We start from the raw sequence: 20669 nt of genomic DNA, 5'->3' as shown, positions 1-20669 counted from the left end.
ATTGATGGCGTCTCAGTATCATTTGTGGGGAGATTCTATGTATCCTCAAGTTAAATTCATTGTTGGATAGTGAATTAAGCGCTTTTTAACCATTAAATTATAATAATTTGATTATGTAATCTACAAATATTATCACTAAAGACACAAATTCAGGGAATGGCTCCCTAAACAAGTCAAAAAAATTTCCTTATTTTTATGTTAATGGACACTAATTGAGAAGCTAATTAAAATAAACTATATAAATGAAAATAGTTTCAGCAAAATTAATAAAAGATGAATTTACTATTTATGATTTCTCCAAATTGTCACCATATGTAAAAGGAGGTAATTAAAGAAAAAGGTATCCATGTTAGTGCCCTGTATTCGGACGTATAATGCGTGACCTTAAGAGTGAGGAATTGCCTCAATTTTGGACTTATCCTGATCCAATGAAAACCAAGATAGAAATAATTGAAATCATTATCTTTTTATATCTCACACAAAAAAGGAAGGAAAAGATTTGCCTTGTTTGGATTGTTAGTTTCTGATTCATGCATAGTAAAGGGCATTAATTTACAGCCACCTCCCGTTCCTCTCCAAAGGCCAAAACCCGACAGTCACCGCCACTACCACCGCCTCAACTCACCATTGTCTGCACCAACGCTTAAAAAAAAAAAAAAAAAAAAAAAAGAACATTCGAACAGCCATCTTCATCAAATTTGATCCATAGCTTTTCTTTTGTGTCTTTTTCTTACTCAAACTTTTGATTTCATGTACATGAATTCTTATTCGAGAATGATCTTTTCCGATCTTTAGATATGGTTTACTATTTGGTTTGATTTTAGATAGTTTTCTGTACTTGCACCCATAATTGAATATTGACGGCCAGCCTCGTTTGGACAGTCATTTTTCGCCAAAAAATTACGTTATTTTCCGTGATCACATTTTTCTATTACCTTTTTTTCTCATATACATCAAATCGTTACAGTAATTTTTTTACAAAAAAATCCTAAAAAATACAATCCAAACACAATAGTTTTGTTTATGTATCTGATGTTATCTTATGGTCTTTCTTACAATGGGTTGTACGACCTTTTCTTCTCTCAATCTGTTTTTGGGGATAATTAGAATAGTTCTAAAATCAATTAATCTTCCCTAACTTTGCTATTCTGATTTGCTAGGATAGGATTTAGGGATGATTTTAGAAACCTCCCTTGATATTTTTGACAATTTCACTTGGCTCCCTTCATGTTTAAGTAATTACAGTTATATCCCTTGATGTAGTAAAATACCTATAATGCCCTCCACTTGGTAGAAAATGTATAAAAATGTATAACTTAAAGCAATAGATTTACAAAAAAAATCCTATTTCTCCATTTTGTGTCTATTTTAGCTCCTTTATTTCCTAGATATTATACTACTATACCCTTTATTATATTCAATTTTATGGATATTAAAAAATTGAAATTATAAAATTAATAGAGGAGCAGGTTATGTGTCAAACTAGAAGGAAATGAAGAGACTCATGGTGATAGATAAATAAATAATAAAATTGATGATTGAAATAGAAAAAATACCAAACATTTAGAATTTGTCATATTTTGTCTGTTATCAAGAAAAGTTGTTGTAAAATGTCAATAATTTAAATAAGGATTTCTTTAGTTGGATTAGTAATTGTTAGTTATGATTTTGTTGTAGAGGTAGAATTTATTCTCTACTTTTTAGATGTTAATATTCTTAAGAATATGAAATTGTAACAACAGTAGTTCTAGGTTAGATTAGTTTATATTAGAAAGGTGTTAGGGCATTGAGATTTAAATTCGAAGTATGAAATTGGTTGTCAATGGAGGGGGCATGTTTGTGTGTATTTTTTTTTTTTGTGACAAGCATTGATACTATATACACAATTTAGGATCTTTTTGACTACTATTTGGATTTGGAATTGGAGTTTCTACTGGGATAGTTGTTAGGGACTAGGTAGTGGATTTGTGCAAAGTATGGAAGAAATTGATTGAGTGTTTTGTATTTTTCTCTTTTAGTTTTGTACAAAAGACCAATATAGGATTTTTGAAATAAAATCTAGTTTATTGGATCTACATTGTTACATAAATAGTAAAAGTAAGGGAGGTATCTGTAATTTTAAAAATTTAAGGGGAGCTCTATGAAATAGTGAAAAACTTAGGGGAGGTTGGTGTAATTATGCTTAGGATTTAGGTACAATGGGTTCCTGTAACTTTTGTTCTTTTTTAATTTAGTTGGACACAAAAATAAAAGTAAACAATGAAGCAGAAATATCAAAATAAATTGAGAACGTTTAGGTGAAGATGAACAATAAAAAAAGTGAATAACCAGTAAGGTGAAGCTCTTTCTGAGAGAAGAACTGCAAAGTGAGAAAGCCTTGTTCCGGCGTAGTGAATTCAGACCAACGAATCAATATCTTGACCACAAAAATTGCAATAAATACTCAGAGTTTATTTTTTTTTAAAGTCTAGAGAGGCTCATGTGAGAGTCTGAGGTGAAGTACCAAATCAGACAAATGCACTATTATTGTACTTTTTGAATATTTTAAAAATAAAAAATATTATATTTCTTGGGTGATAAATTGGACGAGATTTGAACGCTCACCTAATGCATAGAAAATGTTTAGAGAGATTTTCCTACCATTGAATTAAGGTCTAATGATAAACACTCAAGTTGACTTGTGAGGGTAATTTTGACAATTAATACAAAATTGCTCAATAAAATTCTTGCTGTGAAGTATCACAGCCCCTATATATGTACATATATACATATATATGTGTGGTACTATAAAAGTACCTATAGTTTGTTTTTTTTTACTTCATTGGGTATCCGATTGCATTGATAACTGACTAATCCTCCACTGGATCGACCCCGCACTACCAAGAAGCAAGAAATTGTTAACGAGAACAGAATCGATCACACGATTTGGGCCTAATGAGGTGATCCCACAGCCAGACGATCTGTACCTGGGATGCGTACCAATAGTATTTGGAGGGAAGAAACAACTCATCATGTCTGGCAGGATTCCTCGGGGCGAAGAAATGAGGAAACGTGAGGGCCAAGAAACCGGGTGTGGCAACTAGCCTTGATGGTGATTGCTGACACCATGTTGTCAACTTTGCGCTTTTTATGGGAAGCGGAATTTGATTTGAAGGACTTGGACGTATGAGGGCTACGATTTGAAGGACTTGGACGTATGAAGGCTACCGGACTTGGACGTCGTAGCCTTCATACGAACTTCTCCGCATGAAGGCAAACGGCAGTGCGGATGTCAGGGCAAAAATGGGAGGACAAATATTGAAATTGGGATGTGTTTAGATAGAAAAATTATTTTAAATATTACTTACATCATAAATACATAAATTTTAAGAGTAAATCTTATATATACTTATAATGTATATTACTGTTGGATTTATAATATGTGTGCAAAAGTTGAATTTTAAATCCAAATTTTATATAGTTATCATGCATTCAATGCTGATAGTGTATACACTGTCAGTGTAGAAAAGATTAATTTAAAATTTAATTAGGATTAAATGCAAAAAATCCCTCACAAACTATATGGCTAGTTGCAGTTTACTCTCTAAACTATAATAATAAGCATTTTGCTCTCTTAAATTATATGGTTGGACAACACTACCCTTCCTATCTTAAATTTTTTTTCTCTATTCTTTTTTTCCATTTTTTGCCTTTTCTCCCATTTCTTTTACCTTTTATTTTCTTCTTTTTCCCCTTCTCTCATGGAACTAGCCAATGTTTCCCTCCCGTGCTAAAAGACTTACATCAAAATTTTTAATATTTTTTAAATTACTTTTTTAATTCGTTTATTTGTAAAATTCATTCTTAATAATTTATCATAAACTTTTTGTTATTATAAAATATATGTAGCTTATATCATAGCTGTACTAATCCAGTAATTCAACAATTTAAGTACCTATAAACTAATTAGAGTATACTATTACTCAATTATTTATAGCAAAAGTAACTTATTATATATATCACATAAGAAAGAAAAGTTAACAATTGTTATTTGCAGTGAAATAAAAAGATAAGAATAAACAACAATAGTAATTCATTTTTTATTTGTTATTAATATTATTAATAATTAATTAATCAATATCTCTATTTAGTTCCTATATATTTGAATAGTTCAATTTCTTAAATGATATTGACTTCAACATTTGGAAAAAAAATCTTGTATACCATAGAATTCTTTTATAAAATGTTGAAATGAGAAATTAAGAAATAAACAAGTCTTGATTAATCTAGTATACTGATTTAAATAATGCTTAAAGAAAATAAAGAGAAGAAATCTAAAAAGAAAATGATAGGGAATAAAGAAAAATAACAATGCTTAAAATAAAAGGGGTAGATTTGTCCAACTATATCATGAAAGGGGGCAAAACGCCTATAAAAAGTCTGGGTGGTAAATTACAACATGTATATAGTTCATGGGGTTTTTTTGCATTTAACCCTTTTAAGTAATACTTTATTTTTCATCACTTTTTTATTTTATATGCATCACATCTCAAAAAATATTATTGTAATTATTCCAAATTATTTTTTATATTTTTGTTAATTGTCATCTCAATATAACCATGTAGTTATGGATGACTTGAAGGGAGTGAGCATCACTAGGAGTAAATTATCAAAAAGTTGGTTTCAATAATCACTTTCTAAAAGGTTATGGGCCTGTTTGAATTGATTTTTTTTTCACAAATTATTTTTATTTATGGAGTCTATAGTAACAATCCCTAAAAACAATTTCAAAAATAATTTCAAAAACACACTCTCAAATACTCTACAAAATAAAAATAAAATAAATCTCAAAATTTTTTCTTCTTCACACACCACCACCACTTACCACCAACCACCATTGGCTACCGCTCTTCCCTCTTTTTCTCCGTTCTCTCTCTCTCTCTCTTCCTATCTCTCATTCTCCCTCCTCTCCCATCTCTTTCCTCCCTCCCCTCTCCTCCCCCTTCTGGTTGCGACGACCAAAGAGCTCTGTGGTTGCACCAATCGCAAGATGAAGGGAAGGGGGGTTGCCAGGGAAGGGAGGAAAGAGGAAGGGGGGGAAGGAGGAGGAAAAAGAGTATAAGAGGAGATGGAAAGGGGGGGGAAAGAAAGGAGAGAAGGCTGATGGAAGCAGTGGACAAGGGGAGTGGTTGTGGTGGGTGGGAGGGTAGGTGGTGAAAACTTTTAAAATTTTTAAAACTACTCCAAGGAGGGAGAGACCGACGGTGGTGGTGCTGGAGAAAGAGGGAGGCAGTGGTGGGTGGTGAAACTTCTTAAAATTTTTAAAACTACTCCAATAAAATTTTAAATTTAAAAAATATTACAAAATATATCTTGAAAAAAAACTTAACCCAAATGGGCCATTCTACGCTGGTTGATATATATATCAAGTTTGTTAAAAACACCCCAAAAAACTTTTAATCCATATGACTATGGTCCCATTTGGTAATGAGTTTTTTAGGTATTTGTCTAAAATTTTACTGTATCTTATTGTAGAATTTATGGATAAAATTTTTAAAATGGAATTCTTTTTCTTTCTTTCTTTTTCCTTTTCTTTCCTCTCTTCTTCTTCTCCCCTTCCCCTCCCCCGACGGAACCTCAAGCAGCAGCAACATTAATTTTTTTTTTTGCTTTTTTCTCTCTCCCCCCTTCTCCCTCTCCCTCTCTTCCCCTCTCCTCCCTTTCCCCCTCCCCCTCCCCTCAGCGTGATCTGGTCGCGTGACCAGATCAGGCAGAGGGGGAGGAGGCGAGAAGAGAAGAAAAACAGAAAGAGGTGGTTGTCGACACTAGTTGTGGTGGGGGAGGAAGAAGAAGAAAGGAGGAAGGGAAATTTTTTTATGTTTTTGGGTATTTTAAAGTATGTAGTTTAAAATTTTTGAGAAGTTTTTTGAGATTACTGTAGTTAAAATTATTAAAAAATTTTGTAGGAGACAAACTTGGCCAAAAACTCCGCTTCCAAATAGGGTCTATATTTTTTAAACTTCTTTCCAAAGGATGAAAAAAGCACTTAGTGAATGTGTTGTTTACTCAAAAGACTATTCATAGAATGTGCTCTTTTGTTTGTCTAGACATATTTTCATTAAAAAAACAGATTCACTGAATCTGTTGTTTAAAATACACATTTAGCAAATGTGTTGTTTTAGAATTTCCGCTATTTGGAACTCTTTTTGAAAAGTATAACTATTTGGAAATTTACTCGCCTCCCTAGAAATGTAAGTTTGATTTGCGACCTTGTAACCTTTTGATTTTATTTTATCTTGTTCTTACGAGAAAAATGATGATTTTGCACTGGGACCCAGCCAGAGTGCCAACTGCCACGGGAGAGGGAAAATCAGAATCGATCATCGAGGAGAAATGCACTTACGTCGCAAAATGTTGGGCTAATTTGGTCGGTTATGTTAAACAAAAATGTACACTTGGTTCTTTAAATTTCTTCGTACTTTTGTAGATCAAAATTAATTTTATCAAAGTCCGGGTGTTGATAGTTTGATTTTTACAAAGATAATCTACAAAATTTGGTTGATTGCTAACAAAAATTTTCTAATCTTCTAGGGATTCCTGGTGAGAATTTTTTGTTCTCCTAAGGGTTCCTATGGAGATTTTTATGTTTTGTTCTTATTTTGTTATTAGATCTGCATTGTCAGATTTGAAATTCTTTTAGATCTTGGATCTATATCAACAGATCAAAACTGTTGATTAGTAGTTTTGACAATTGTATCATGCACAGAAGAGAGGTACATCAATTTATCTATTAGAAAACAATTTTGAAATTTCTTGTACATTTTAGATCTATTTACAAATTTTTAGATATATTGTATCAGTTAAATTGCAGATCTATAATTTTTATTACATGTTTAACCTGGCATTAGAACAAATTCTTATGATTAAAATGCATAAAAGTTTGAGAAAATCTTATGCTAAAAATAAAGATTTGAAAACAAAAATAAATGATTTGTTGGAAGAAAACTCCAAACTTTTTCAAGAAAACAAATGTTTGAGAATGGAAAATGATGATTTAAAAAATCAAAAAAATGTTTTGAAAAGGAAGTTGGAAGAGAAAACAAAGTTTTATGAAAAAATGTTGGAGGAACAGAATTTGTTAAAGAAAAGAATTAATGACTTGAACGAGTTTCTCCAAAATGAAAAACAAAAGTTTTCTCAAACAAAAGAAAGCAAATCTTTTCAAGGCACAAATAAGTTTGCTATGATAAGAAGTAAGAAAATTAGTTGCATTAAATCCACCTATGTGCAAAATACTTCTATCATGTGTCACTTTTGTTGCAAATTTGGACATATGCAAAATGATTGCTATGTAAAGAAAAATATGAGAAAAGGTATGAAATCCATGTGGATTGCTAGATCATGTTGTATTAACTCCCAAGGACCCTATAAAGAAAGGGTACCAAATGAAATTTCTCATATTTAGGTACATCATGAAGATTTGATCCAAGAAGTGCTATATGGTTGTAAGTACAATTGAAAATTTTGATATTCAATATGGTCTTGATTTGAAAAATAAAGGGGGAGTTTGTTTTTGATTGATGCCAAAAGGGGGAGTAGGATTTATTGAAATTTCTTTGTATGTTGGCACTTTCTAAGGGGGAGCTTTATTTGAACTTATTTGATAAAAGAAATCTTCATTTTGTTTGTCATCATCAAAAAGGGGGAGATTGTTGACCTTGGTCGATCAATCCTTGGTTTTGATGATTAACAAACCAATATGTAGATTTGGGTTAATGTTTTTATGTGAGTAATTTGTTAGAACAGATTCTTGTGGCATAAAAGAAGAAGCAAAAACAGGGCACTCATGTCGGACGCTATCGGACGTCCGAAAGGATGAAGAACATCAAGAAGGAAACTCTGTCGGACGCTCGTGAGGAAGCATCGGACGTCCGGAAGGATCGGACGCACGCCTCGGACGCACATCGATCGCATCGGACGTCCGAGAAATTTCGCAAAGATTTGATGACTCTCTGTCAACGTTCGGACGCAGGGTTCGGACGTCCGACAGGTGGTTCGGGTGGTTCGGACGTCCGACAGGCCAACGGCTAGTTTTGACAGCATTTAATATTTGACCGTTAGAGAGCCTTTTGAAGCCATTTCTCACCTTCTATAAATACCCCAAAGCACAAGAAGACAAGGGACTTTTGCCAACACAAAATACAAGCTTACAAGTGAGATTTTTGAATAGAAAGATTCTTTGTTGGTTGTATAAGGGGTTGGGAAAGTTGGGTTGTGAGGTTGCTGAAGTGAAGGTTACTCTCTAGGAGGAGTAAAACCTTGGTGAAGGTGAACCTATCACTTGGAGTAGTAAAACCTTGGTGAAGGTTGCCTCATTTGTGTAAAATAGTTCTTATTTGGGTGAGTGATCTTTCAAGTGTAGGTTGTTGAGGGTTAACTAGAATAGTTGTAAAACTCCTTGGCTCAACCAAAGTGTGTTTGGGGTGAGGAAGGAGTGAGCCTTCACTTGTACATCTTGGTTAGCATCGCCATCTATTGAAGAGGCTATTGGATTGATATTTGGTTTGCATTTCTTATCTTTTCTCTTTAATTAAGTTTTCTTTATTGTGCTTAAATTTGATATATCTTTGTGCATCATTGTGAAATTGTTTGTACTCATTGGGTTGCACCAGGCCTTACAAATAATGTAAATGAAATCATGTTGGACAATTTTCAGCAATCTGTTATGAAATCATGTTAGTTTTGATAAAAAAAAAAAGAATAACAATATTCAATCCCGTAGTGCCTATAAATCCTGCAAGATATGATAAAAATAGATTAAAACAGTATAAATAATTTGGTCAACTAAGTTAAGCAAAAATTTATACTTGGTCCTTTGAATTTCTTGTTACGTTTGTAGATTAAAAACAATTTTATCAATGCTGGGGAAGGGGAAGGGGAAGCGGGTTATGGCTATCAGTCTTGTAAGTTGGTCCAATTACATTGCTGAGAAGAAGACTATCTACAAAAATTAGTTAATTGCTAAAAAAAACATTTGACACTTTTTTATTTTAAGTATAAGTGAGAGGGTTCAAATTTGGGATCTCTCATTTACAATTCCTCTCTCTGAATCACTCAACCCATCTCTCTCCCCACATTTGAAAATTGACAAAAAGAAAGGAACTATTTCATCATATTGACTATCAAATTTTAGGTAGTGTTACCAAGATAATACACAAAAATGAGTTAATTGCTAGAAAACATTTGAGAATGGACAAAAATTAAGATATTATTTTCACCATATTGACTGTCAAATTTTAGGTAGTGTTACCACAGGAAAATATCAATATTGCAAACGTTTGATGAGTCATTCTTAATGTTCTAATACATATATATATGTGCGTGTGTGTAGATAATACACAAAAATTAGTCAATTGGTAGAAAACATTTGAGAATGGACAAAAATTAAGGAATTATTTTCACCATATTGACCATCAAATTTTAGGTGGTGTTACCATAGGAAAATATCTATATTGCAAACGTTTGATGAGTCATGCTTAATGTTCTATATAGTTGCTGATAATTTTTCTAATGCTTCTTTGATCCATTCCTTGTAATGCTATGCTTTGATTCCTTGTTTCACGGGCAAATGCTTGGTGAGGATCATTCTTTGAATATACCTCTTTTTCATGAAACATTATTTTTTCAGGGTTTGGACGGAATATTTTGAATCTCTTACTCCGATATGGTTGTATTTATGTATGAGGTAGATAGGGACTCTTTCACCAGTATTCTAGTTAAAGAATACACTATCAAAGTTTCTGATAAAGGAGCATTCTATGACATATATAAGGGGTTTTCAATTGGAAACCTTGCTAGACCTCCAAACGCTCAATTCCTTTTTTGTAGATTTTCTATTTATTTTAATTCCTAAAATGTAATGAATTGACTTCAAAATCTTGATTGTAAACTAAATTCTCATCATTTTAGAATTTAAAGTATTTTGAATCCTAAACCTTGAGGATACACACAACTTTAACATTTTATGATACACACGACTTTAACATTTGAGAGGAAAATAGAGTTTTTGGTCCTCATATATTTTGTTTATATATTATCCTAATCTAAATTACTATTATAAATTATTTTTTCTTTATCTCCAAGATCTACTTTGAATTCTAAATCTATTATTTGTGTTTTTAGATTATGAAGTTATCTAGAGAAATGCTTGGATTTTACATATTATCATCTCTATCTCTATACAATTATAAAATTTTCATCTAGTTTTTATTCTAGACTTTTCAAAATAGCTCCAAAAACTCCCTTTCTCTAGAAATATGCAATTCGAAAATAAAAAAAAATATCAATTCACAATCTAAGAACTTAACAAGTACCTGAAATCATAAAAATTAGAAGCAAAAAATTATTTTAAATCATTATGATTGAAAATAACTTATTCAACCAATGGTCTAAATTTGGTTCCACAAAAAATAGATTGAACCATTTATCATTTTTATTTAAAAAGGTTAGCTGTGATAGAGAATAGTAAAAAAGAAAATAAGTTTTTCACTAAAAGAAGAACGTGATTCTTATTCTTACGTCCAGTGAAATTCAAATACAAGATTAAAAATAGTATTTTTTTCTTAAGAAATTGTGGGAAACTTGAAGTTTATATATGTAATTAGTTTTGATAAATTTAGGGGATGGGAAGGGTGGGAGGGTAAAAACAAGTTGTAATAAATTTAATTTTTATGCATTATAGTGCATTGATGCTGCAAGTTGTTTTTTTTTTTAATGCAAATTAAACTATAAAATTATTTTTATCAATTTTTATGTATTGTGCATGCTTCTATTTGATGCAATTTTTATTATTACATCAAGTAAAATTCCAATATAAGATTATAAACAGTACTTTTTCTTATGAATTTGCGGTAAATTTAGAGAATTGAAAGGGTATAGAAAGGGGTGGGAGGGTAAAAAAAAAGTTGTGATAAATTTAAGTTTTATACATTATAGTGCATTAATGACACAAGTTGTTATTCTTATGATAATTAAACTATAAAATTAATTTTATTAACTTTCTATATATTGTGAACGCTTCCATCTGTCATTTTACTGTATATCTTGATTAAGAAGTTTACCCATCTCTATTCACCAATGTTCTACTACTTAAGTTGCATATATTTAAAGCATTACATTTTTGGTTTATAAATATGAGGCTAGGTTGAATATTTAAAATCATGTACTACTTAATATCTTTAGGCCAAATAAGCAAACAATGATTTTGAAATTTTAAAATTAAACTTATATAAAATAGAGCCTTGATAATTGTTTTTTATTCTTCTTTAAAAAATTCGATATTGTATGGATTTTATGCCAAATATAATGGATATGATGATTGAGAAATGAATTTAATAATTTAGGAAATACTTTTTGAATTTTTTGAATGTTGGACATGATGATTGAGAAATGAATTGGTATTTAGCAAATATAATTTGGTTTTAGATCTATTACAATTTAATATGATATGTTTTATGTGTTATACCACCTTTTTTTTTGTAATACATGTTTGTACTAGGTAGATGGTAGCTAAAAATTGTTTTTCTTTTGATTTTTTCAACAAAGAAAGGGTGGGATTTATAAAGTTGGAAAGGGGAAAGGGTAGCTAAAATTTATTTGATACTAGCAGTTTGAGCTGTGCTATGCATGGGTTCACATTTTGAAAGTAAAATAATAATATTACTTTATAAAAATAAGCTATATGAAAAGAAAATTAAAAAATGAATAAAAGAGTTTCCTATTAGTGTAAATACCAGAATATCTTATGTTAAAAATCCAAAATAGATTGAAATATTCTAAAAAGTGCACAAAAGTACCTTAAGAAATACCCAAAGTTAAAGCATACTAAACAAATATATAATCTCATCTCTCTAACTTTTCCCCAGTCTCACCAATTTCCCAACCCCATGATATTACTTATAATTGCCACTTATACCACCCTTTATTCATCTGGAAGCCCCATTTTTCCTATAGCTGCCATTTCCTCCTCGTAAATCTTACCTTTCTTGTCCTTGACAGCCTAATGGTTCCTTTCCCACCTATTCTCGTAGTCCTATTCATCTTTTATTCTACTATTTTTTTTCGATTATTCTACAACTCTTCGTCCCATACTATAGCTAAAATTTTGCCCCGGTGATAGTTTGCCCTTTCCTAACCCTGTGGTTCCATGTTTCATCTGTTCACTATTTATGATTTGTTTTCTCATTTTTCAATCATTTTTTACCAATCAATAGATTAAAATTATGGTTTTGGAGAAAAATTGAATTTAGAGTATAAAATTTGTGAAATTTTATTGACTTTGATGTTTTTCTATGGACAAACATTTTGAAATGGTTTTTAGATAAATATTTGTAGTCACAAAATTTTTGAAAAAAAGCTTCCAAAAAATAACCATTAAAATGCACATTTATTTATTTATATCTGTATATGCAAAAAATATCAAGATAAGAGGAAAATATCAAAATATTGTTTATACATCCTTTTTAATATAGTTGTGTTATATGAAAAATATCAAAATATTTAGATGATATTTTAAAATAAATTGACGTAATGTACAACTAACGAATTAATATATATATATCGGATAACATGTTTGAGAATAGATTCAGTTTGATCAAAACTAAAAAAGATTTTGTATCTAGATAAAAGGATAGAATGTGCATTCGGTCATGTTTGGAATCCATGTTCAATTATACTAATTTCTTTATTGTTGTCAATAGTCAAAGTGCAGAAGGAGGTTGTGCTGAATTCAAATTGTTAAATCAAAATATACATGTCAATCCACTAAAAACGTAGAGGATCAGCAAAGTTTGGTGTGCTACATTGTGGAAGCTTTTGAAATAATTAAAAAATTTGAAAGGAAATGCATTTAAAAATTTTGAAATCAAATGCATTTGATTGGAATGAATAGATTTTGTGAATTTAAATAAATAAAAAATTTACGAAAAAAGGAACGGTGAGTTTGGAGGTCTAGGAAGCCTTTACACTAAAAATCCCTTCTCAAATTTATATAGATATATGATAAGAATATATTTTACGTATTTTTTAGTGTGTTTTATTAGTTAATTTTGGTTTGATTATTTAGTTTTATAACTAAAATAACTAAGGTTTTGGTAAAAAACTACATTTTATGTTAAAATGGCTAAACATTGCATTTTATTGATTTTTATGGTAAAAACTTCATATTTTGTAGGTTTAATGATTCAATCATCAAATGAAGTGCATTGAGAAGATATTTGGATGATTGAAGATGGATTAAAGTGGTGAAAATAAAATATGAAGTGTAAAAAGGAAAAATGCAATTTGAATCAAGAAAAGTCAGGTTTGACAACTCTGACACGTTTTGGTATTTTGACTATATCTGGAGCTACACTGATCGGATCAAGGTGATCTTGGTACCATTTTGAAGCTAAGAGATATATCTACATTTGGTATGAAGACATCAAAGTCCAATTCAGCCGTTTTCATAGTCCAAAGGTTGAAATACCGAAATTCAACTCAGCTGTCCAAAGTGGAAAACAGAGTTCTGACCAGTCTTTAGTATTTTGGTCATATCTCAGGCTACAAAGCTCCAATCTGGATGATTTTTAGAGCATTGGAAAGCTAACTCAAAGGGCTACAACTTTGGTGTTTTACACAAAAGCCAGTTCAGCCTTTATGATAGAGAAAATTTCAGTTGAAGTAAGGACAAAGTGAATACGCGAGTACACAAAACGTGACTTGTAACCGCGTTTTGTGTAGGCGCGTTTTCTGGCCGCAATTCTGCAATTTGCTCAGTCAATTCTCTTGTGCTCTGACTACTTTCCATCTATAAGTTGCAAGAGAATTCGGTGCACATGCTTTAGAAGACAAAAGGGCAAGAAAGTTGGCATATTTTCAAGTCAAAAACAATGGTTATTGACTATCTTAACAAATTCAGATTTGAGAATCCTTAGAGCAGCAAATGTGGACTAGAGAGGAGCTTTTCATCAGCTTATATGCAGGGAGATTGAAAATCATACGGGAGAGAACTTGAAGTGCAGAAATGTAGTTCTTTCATTTCCTTAGTGTAGGATAGTGTAGTAAGTGTAGTTAATCCATTCTTGTATAATAACTAGATTAGGATGAAGATTGAGATGAAGAAGGAGGAGTTGAAGCTCAAGTGACATGGGTTATCTCTACTCCAATTCTTTATCTTTTGTATTGGATTCTTAACTATGGTTATTATGCAAGTTCTGGAATTTATTTTTATTATGTTTAGTTAAAGTTTATGCCTAGAGTTATGGTTGAACTTGCTGTATTTTGTTTGTGAGGTTTACTTGGCTATTTGGTGATATTATTTTGAGCACGTTATTTATCACTTTTGGTTATCTAATCATGATTAACTGGCCATTAATTATGATAATCTTAAGGTGTTAAGTTTGAAATGAAAATTGGAATTTAACACTAGTTCAAAGAAGTGATAAGCCTAGGGAGTACACTCACGAGAGTAGAGGTGCACCTATGCGGCTTAAGTGACTTGTTTCATGTAATTTCATAGAAGAAATGAACTTGTAGTTAATTTCATAACCACGAGAGTAGGTATGGCTTAATTACAAGTATAGTTGATTCACTACGAAAGTAGGTTTCACATACATTAGGAAATTACGCCATAACTAATCAAGATAATAGCATTCACTTAACCGATAATCTCATTTGCAAGAGTAGTAAGGAATTCCATATCTCTAGGAGCTTTCTAGCGTTATTTTCTTAAATTTTATATTTGTGGTAGTCTAAATAATAAAGGAATTTGAAAACATCAGTAATTGCATTCTTCCCTGTGGGATCGTCCCTTAATACCCTATACTCGCTCACGATTCGTATACTTGCGATAAATCGCGTGTGGGGTATTTAGGAATTTATAAATGTAAAACTTGATTGGGATGAGCTTAATATTATATGTATACCCCGCGCACGTCAATATAAGTATACAACTATATGTATTATATCGTTTCAATATACTTTGTATCCTTATACTATATAAGAACGAGTTTAGGACCAGATTTTAACCGCAGGGGTGAGGCTATTTTGGGAATGTGAAAGTGTTTGAAGAATAATTGGAATATTGAGTACAAGTCATTATAGCTTTAATTTCACTATAATTACTTATATAACCTTTCAGACATTTAAAGTTAGGGGCAAGTTTGGTATGTTACAATGTTTGGTGTCAAGTTGAGTATCAAGTACAACTGAATAAAGCTTGTGTTTTGATAGAATTACATAAAAGTCCTTTTAATCATTTATTATACTAACATCCAAGCCTTCCAATTTCCTGAAACCTTTCTCATCCGTTAAGAAATTAATTGGATGTTTACATAATTGGATTTTAATTACAATTAATTAACTTAATTATTATCTAAACAATCATTATCATATTTATGTCCCCATGTTTAGCCGATACCCTTTCTTCTTTTTCGGTTTCGCCTCTTTGATTTTATTATGGCTATTAAATATTTGGTGGAATGCATAGCTTTTCCTTTAAATTGAGGTGAGTTCTTTGGGTTTATCTTCTTCGATTGTAGTTTTTTTTTTCTATGATTGGTTTATTCAAGAACTCCATATAGTTTGCCTTTTGATACTTCTAATTCCAAAAACTGACTAATTGTATTGTTTTCCTTAGTAGATCTCAGAGATTCTGTCTCTGGTCAAAGTACAATTTGAGATAATGTTGTCACTTTCTAAAATAATCAGAAAAGCAATTTTATCATCTTCTCCTCCTCGGCCAAGGTATTATCTCTTTATTTAAGTCAAATAACCTTATTTCTCATGAACTTTCTCCTATTGTTCTTGACTCCAGGGATCTGTTGACTACATTCCAGCAGTTATGGTTCAAGTAGTTATTTTTTCATGTAATATGATTTGGAATTCAACTTGTGTTTATTTTAATTGGAAATTTTATGATTGTAAAATTTATTAACTTAGAATTTTGTACTTCTTTGAAACTAAAAAAGAAAATTAATCATGCTATATAGTACTAAGAAGTCATTTGCACTCTATTTGCTTTCCATGTTATGATCTCGTTCTTGTATTATACTGTTTATATAGTTTCAAATACAAAAAATTTACTTTTTTATGCTATCTAAAAGAATTTGTAGTGAATCTTGATAAGTTTAAATGCTTTAGCTACAACACCATTTTGATTGCATTGTATTAATTCATTTACTCATAATTGTATGTTGTACAATGATAAATAATGGTTCTTGATTTGATTGAAGCAACTATTATCCATAGTTCAAACGAGTCAATTAAGTAGAGATGTTATATTGGATACTTATACAAGTAAACATTGGAAAATATCATTAAGCAGTTTCTACCTATAGATTGCAATTCGAATTCATATGAGGAATTTCTTCTGATTTTAGTTACCATTTTCTACAATTTCAATTTTAGAAAATATTATTTGCACCAATTTTTTATAATCAAGATAGTTTCAATTCAGATCTTTAACAATTATGCAAATTTGAACTTATTTATGAGATTATAAAGAAATGCCCCTAGCAAAAAACACCAAATTTGAATAGTTTCTACAAAATTTTGAAAAAAACCACTTAAGTTTCTTATCTATCTAGCATTTTTGGGCATTATTATCTTTGTAAGAAACATGTGATTAAGTCGTATTATGCCCACCAAATTATATAAATAGTTAGTCAAAAATAAAATTATTTTAGATTAGATTGGATGCAAAGTGATTGATGGATAAACTTGACTTGATAATTCAGGTTGAGCTTAAGTCGAGGGAGAAAACAGAAGCATTGCTTGAGGAATCTTTCACGAACATATATAGATTCGAGAGATGAAGGGTCCAATTGATACTTTAAAATGTTTTATCATCTTGAAAAAGTTTTAGAAGAGACCTTTGGATACTTTTCAATTGCACTTCAAACATTTTTACATTTTCAAACTATCCTTATCTTTGCAGTTGAAATTCAAACATAACCTTTGATCACAACGGATTCTTATATAGTATAACGATAAGGATGTCTCATTGCATATTATTTTTTTTGACTCATTATGTAACTTATGATTTTTCTATTAAAATCACATGATAAAATCATCATACTTCAATTCTTATACAATAATTATTAATTATCTTGAATCACAAGCACCAAATTCCCGCGCGTCGCGGGGCGGTCCCTCCCTAGTATACTAAATACATAGTAGTGCATTGTACTTTGTACAGTTCATACGGTAATTGACCCCATTCTGGCTTTATCAACTTTTTCCATCGGGAGTTTCCATTTTCTTCCCAGCTTCGAAAAGGCCAAAAAATTCTCCCTCAAAACGCACTCCGCTGATCCATCCGCTCCCAACCGCCAAAGAAACACACAGACACACACAGACACACACACACAGAGTCACACACTGAAAACACACTCCATCAGCCATGGAAATCGGAATAGTGGATCACGACATCCCTGACGACAGCCACGACTTCTACGACATCTACTTCTACTCCGACCGCATCAACACAATGGTCACCCACGACCCTTCCCAAGTCTCACGCTGGCTCTCCCACACCCAGAGAATCCACCGCCATCGTCTGAACAACCTCATCGTCGGCCTCGACGTTGAGTGGCGTCCCAGCTTCAGCAAGTACCACAGGAACCCAGTCGCCACTCTCCAGCTCTGCGTGGGCCGCCGTTGCCTCGTCTTCCAAATCCTCCGCTGTTCCCGCGAGTACAACGAGGACGAGTTCATTCCCGAGGATCTCCGAGATTTTCTCGCCAAGGAGGACTACACTTTCGTCGGAGTTGGGATCCAGAACGATGTTCAGAATCTGGAGGGGGATTATGGGCTGGAAGTTAGTGGGAGGATTGTGGACTTGCGTCGGTTGGCTGCTGGTGAGTATGATAGGAAGGAACTGAGAAATGCTGGGATGAAAGAGCTGGCTAGATTGGTGCTTGGGAGAGAAGTTCAGAAGCCCAGATGGGTGACTATGGGTAGGTGGGATAGCCGCTGGTTGAATCCTGATCAAGTCCAGTATGCCTGTGTGGATGCTTTTGTTTCCTTTGAGATTGGCAGGCGTTTGGATGCCGATGAATATGAGGATTAATCTAGGATCAACAGTGGGTAAATATACTCCCTAATAGTACTTGTTTATGGCCTATTGGGTTTTGAGATTAGTAGTTTGGATGTTTTTGGGTTATGGGGTTTTTTTGTGGTGCTTAGGGAGTTGAGGTGTTGATGAATGTTATGTTAGACTATGGGATGTGTTTAATATGAATATGAATATCAGTATTAGATGTTGATTATGGTAATATTTCATGTATTATGAGAGAGTTCAGAAATGTTTGCTTTGTGCTGCTTGAACAGTGTTTATGATTTTGGCAAAGTTAAAATGATACTTTATTGTTATGATCAGCAGATCATTTAATTTGTGATGGGTTCTAGTGATTTCATTTTCCAGTTAAGCATAATGAAGAAAATGGGATTTTAGAGTTCTTTTTTGCTGCCCTTAAAGGCAAAGTTGAAAGGAAAATTGATTTTAGGAGTATGAGTTGTTACGTTTAATTAAAGTGATAGATAAATGTTGCCGTTTTGATAAAAAAAAAAACAAAAAATAAAAAAATAAAAAAATTTAAAGTGATAGATAAAGCGGATAACTTTTGCAGTATATGGTTCCGGCTTGTGTTGAAGCAAATTGAGCTTGAAATTTTTGCATCACGTGTCTCATTAACCATATAGACTAAGGGCGGAAGGCCCGTGTACACGTGGACGTGGTCGTCCTCCGCGTGGCGAGAGGGCATTGGCTTTTTGATGACGTGGAACGACGTGATTGGTGCTAACTTTTTCCCCTTAGCCTTTCCTTCCGTTTGTTGATGTGGTGGCCCGGTTCCTGGTCAAACAGTCACGCGGTTGTTTTGTAAATCGTAATGTCTTGTCTCCTTCTCTTTGTTGGGCTGGGAGGTTTGTTGATATTACGGTTTTAGCCCTTAGGTCTGCAGCTATTTACATCCCGACCTTTTATTGTATTTTTGAGTTCCTTTGTTCTTTGAGGGGTGTGTTAGTAATGTAATGTTTTGTCACATCCAGTCTGCTTAGCCAGGAGTTCAGCCTCTGCAGTTCTGCTGAAACGAGCAACTCCTCCACCAAGTCTACCCATTTCAGTTCCAGACGTCCTCACTGGGAGATTGCTGGCGCGTTTGGTCGCCTTCACTTCATCTTCAATTCTTCTCTTCTATTCCCCTTCGTTTCTTGCTTCTTCCTCTGTTGTCAGAGAGCAGGTGAGCTGAGGAGAGTGGTTGTACCTTTGCGGAGCACCGATTGTGATTGGTGGCGAGTTTGGCTTCGTTGCACATAATTTTTTTTCCCCTCGCCTTTTCTTCCGTTTGTTTGGTGCTGTTTTGCTGGCGAGCTTTTCACTGGAGGTCAGCAAACTGCTCCACCAAATCCACCCACTCCAGACGTCCGTCTCTTTTTCGGGGTCAGCCTGATTGTACTCATCAAAGCGGTTGCTTCTCCGACCTCATTTCTTCCTAATTCATGTGTCAGTGGTTACTTTTTTTCGGTGCCTTTTTCTCCTCCTTTCTTGCCATTTGCCTTTCATGTGGTTGCCCGATTGTCGTACACTTTTGTATTCCCATCTACTTTCTCTGTCTCGGTCTCCCTCCAACTTCAAACGACACTCTTCCTCTCTCGCTCTCCCTCTCTCAAACGATGACTAGATCTATCATTTCACCAACATGTTTTTCTTTCTTTTTTTTTCTTTGTTAATCAACAAAAAGAAGAAAACAAAGAAGCCATTTTGATTTTTTTTTGTTTAATTTTTGCTTCTTTCTTTGTTTTCTTGAATTTGCAGTTACTCACAATCACATTTTGCTTCTCATAGATTGAGGACAATGGACTGAAAGTCGACGAGAAGGAGAAAAAGAATCAACTTTCCAGGTTGTGCTATTTTCTTTAATTTATTTTTCAGTCTTTTTCCCAATTTTATCTAGATAGGGCCTTCAAATTTTTGTAAGAAAAGTTTTTGATTTCTGATCTCTTGTTTAGTACTTTAGTTTTGCTACTATTAACGATCTCATTTCTACTATATATTGGATAGATAGGGATCTCGTTTTTCTTCTAATAAATTGAGGGAAAAATGGAAGAAAAGTCGACGGGAAGAAGAAAAAAATATTTAACTTTTCAAGGTTTGAATTTTTCTGTAGCTTATTTTCCAGCCATTTTTCTAATTTTACGCTATACTGGACCTTCAAGTTTCTCCTTCCTTCTTTTTTTTTTTTGCTTTTTTATTGAAGATTAAAGGTTTTAATTTCTTGTTTAGTTATTTAGTTTTGTTGCTGCTAATAGTCTTATCTTGTTTTTATGTCATATTTTGATTTCTATTTAGTAGATTGAGGAAAAACGCAAGGAAAATTCACAAGAAGAGATAGATTTAGCTTTTTAGATTGTGACCCTTTTTCCCCCCCAATAATCTTTGCAGATCACCTAAAATTCAGCTTTCAAGTTATATTCTATTCTTTGGTTTCCACAAAGTAGCTACAGGTATTATTTCTTAGTTTTGCCTTTTATCTTTACTACTGCCTTCTTAACACAGATGGTTATGCATATGAGTTATACGTGGTACTGGGAGATCCAGTTTGAACTGTGCTTGGAATAGATGTCTTTTGTCATTACTTTTCCATTGCAGT

At 32.6% G+C, this 20669-nt stretch overlaps 1 protein-coding gene across 1 annotated transcript; it reads left to right on the top strand.

Annotated features, from left to right (window-relative positions):
* Positions 1 to 17350: 17350 nt before the first annotated feature.
* On the top strand, positions 17351 to 18241 carry LOC113776312 (Werner Syndrome-like exonuclease). The gene has a single exon (XM_027321442.1). The coding sequence runs from the start codon at positions 17420 to 17422 to the stop codon at positions 18086 to 18088; it is 669 nt and encodes a 222-aa protein (XP_027177243.1). The 5' UTR covers positions 17351 to 17419; the 3' UTR covers positions 18089 to 18241.
* Positions 18242 to 20669: the final 2428 nt, after the last annotated feature.

Source organism: Coffea eugenioides, chromosome 6 (genome assembly GCF_003713205.1).
Source record: "Coffea eugenioides isolate CCC68of chromosome 6, Ceug_1.0, whole genome shotgun sequence".
NCBI classification, from domain to species: domain Eukaryota; kingdom Viridiplantae; phylum Streptophyta; class Magnoliopsida; order Gentianales; family Rubiaceae; genus Coffea; species Coffea eugenioides.
The sequence above is the reverse complement of the archived record's forward strand: the minus strand, read 5'-3'. Positions and strand labels throughout refer to the sequence as shown.

What these genes read in the sequence shown, in the direction of transcription:
- LOC113776312 (XM_027321442.1), top strand. Translation starts at nt 17,420, where the DNA reads ATGGAAATCGGAATAGTGGATCACGACATCCCTGACGACAGCCACGAC.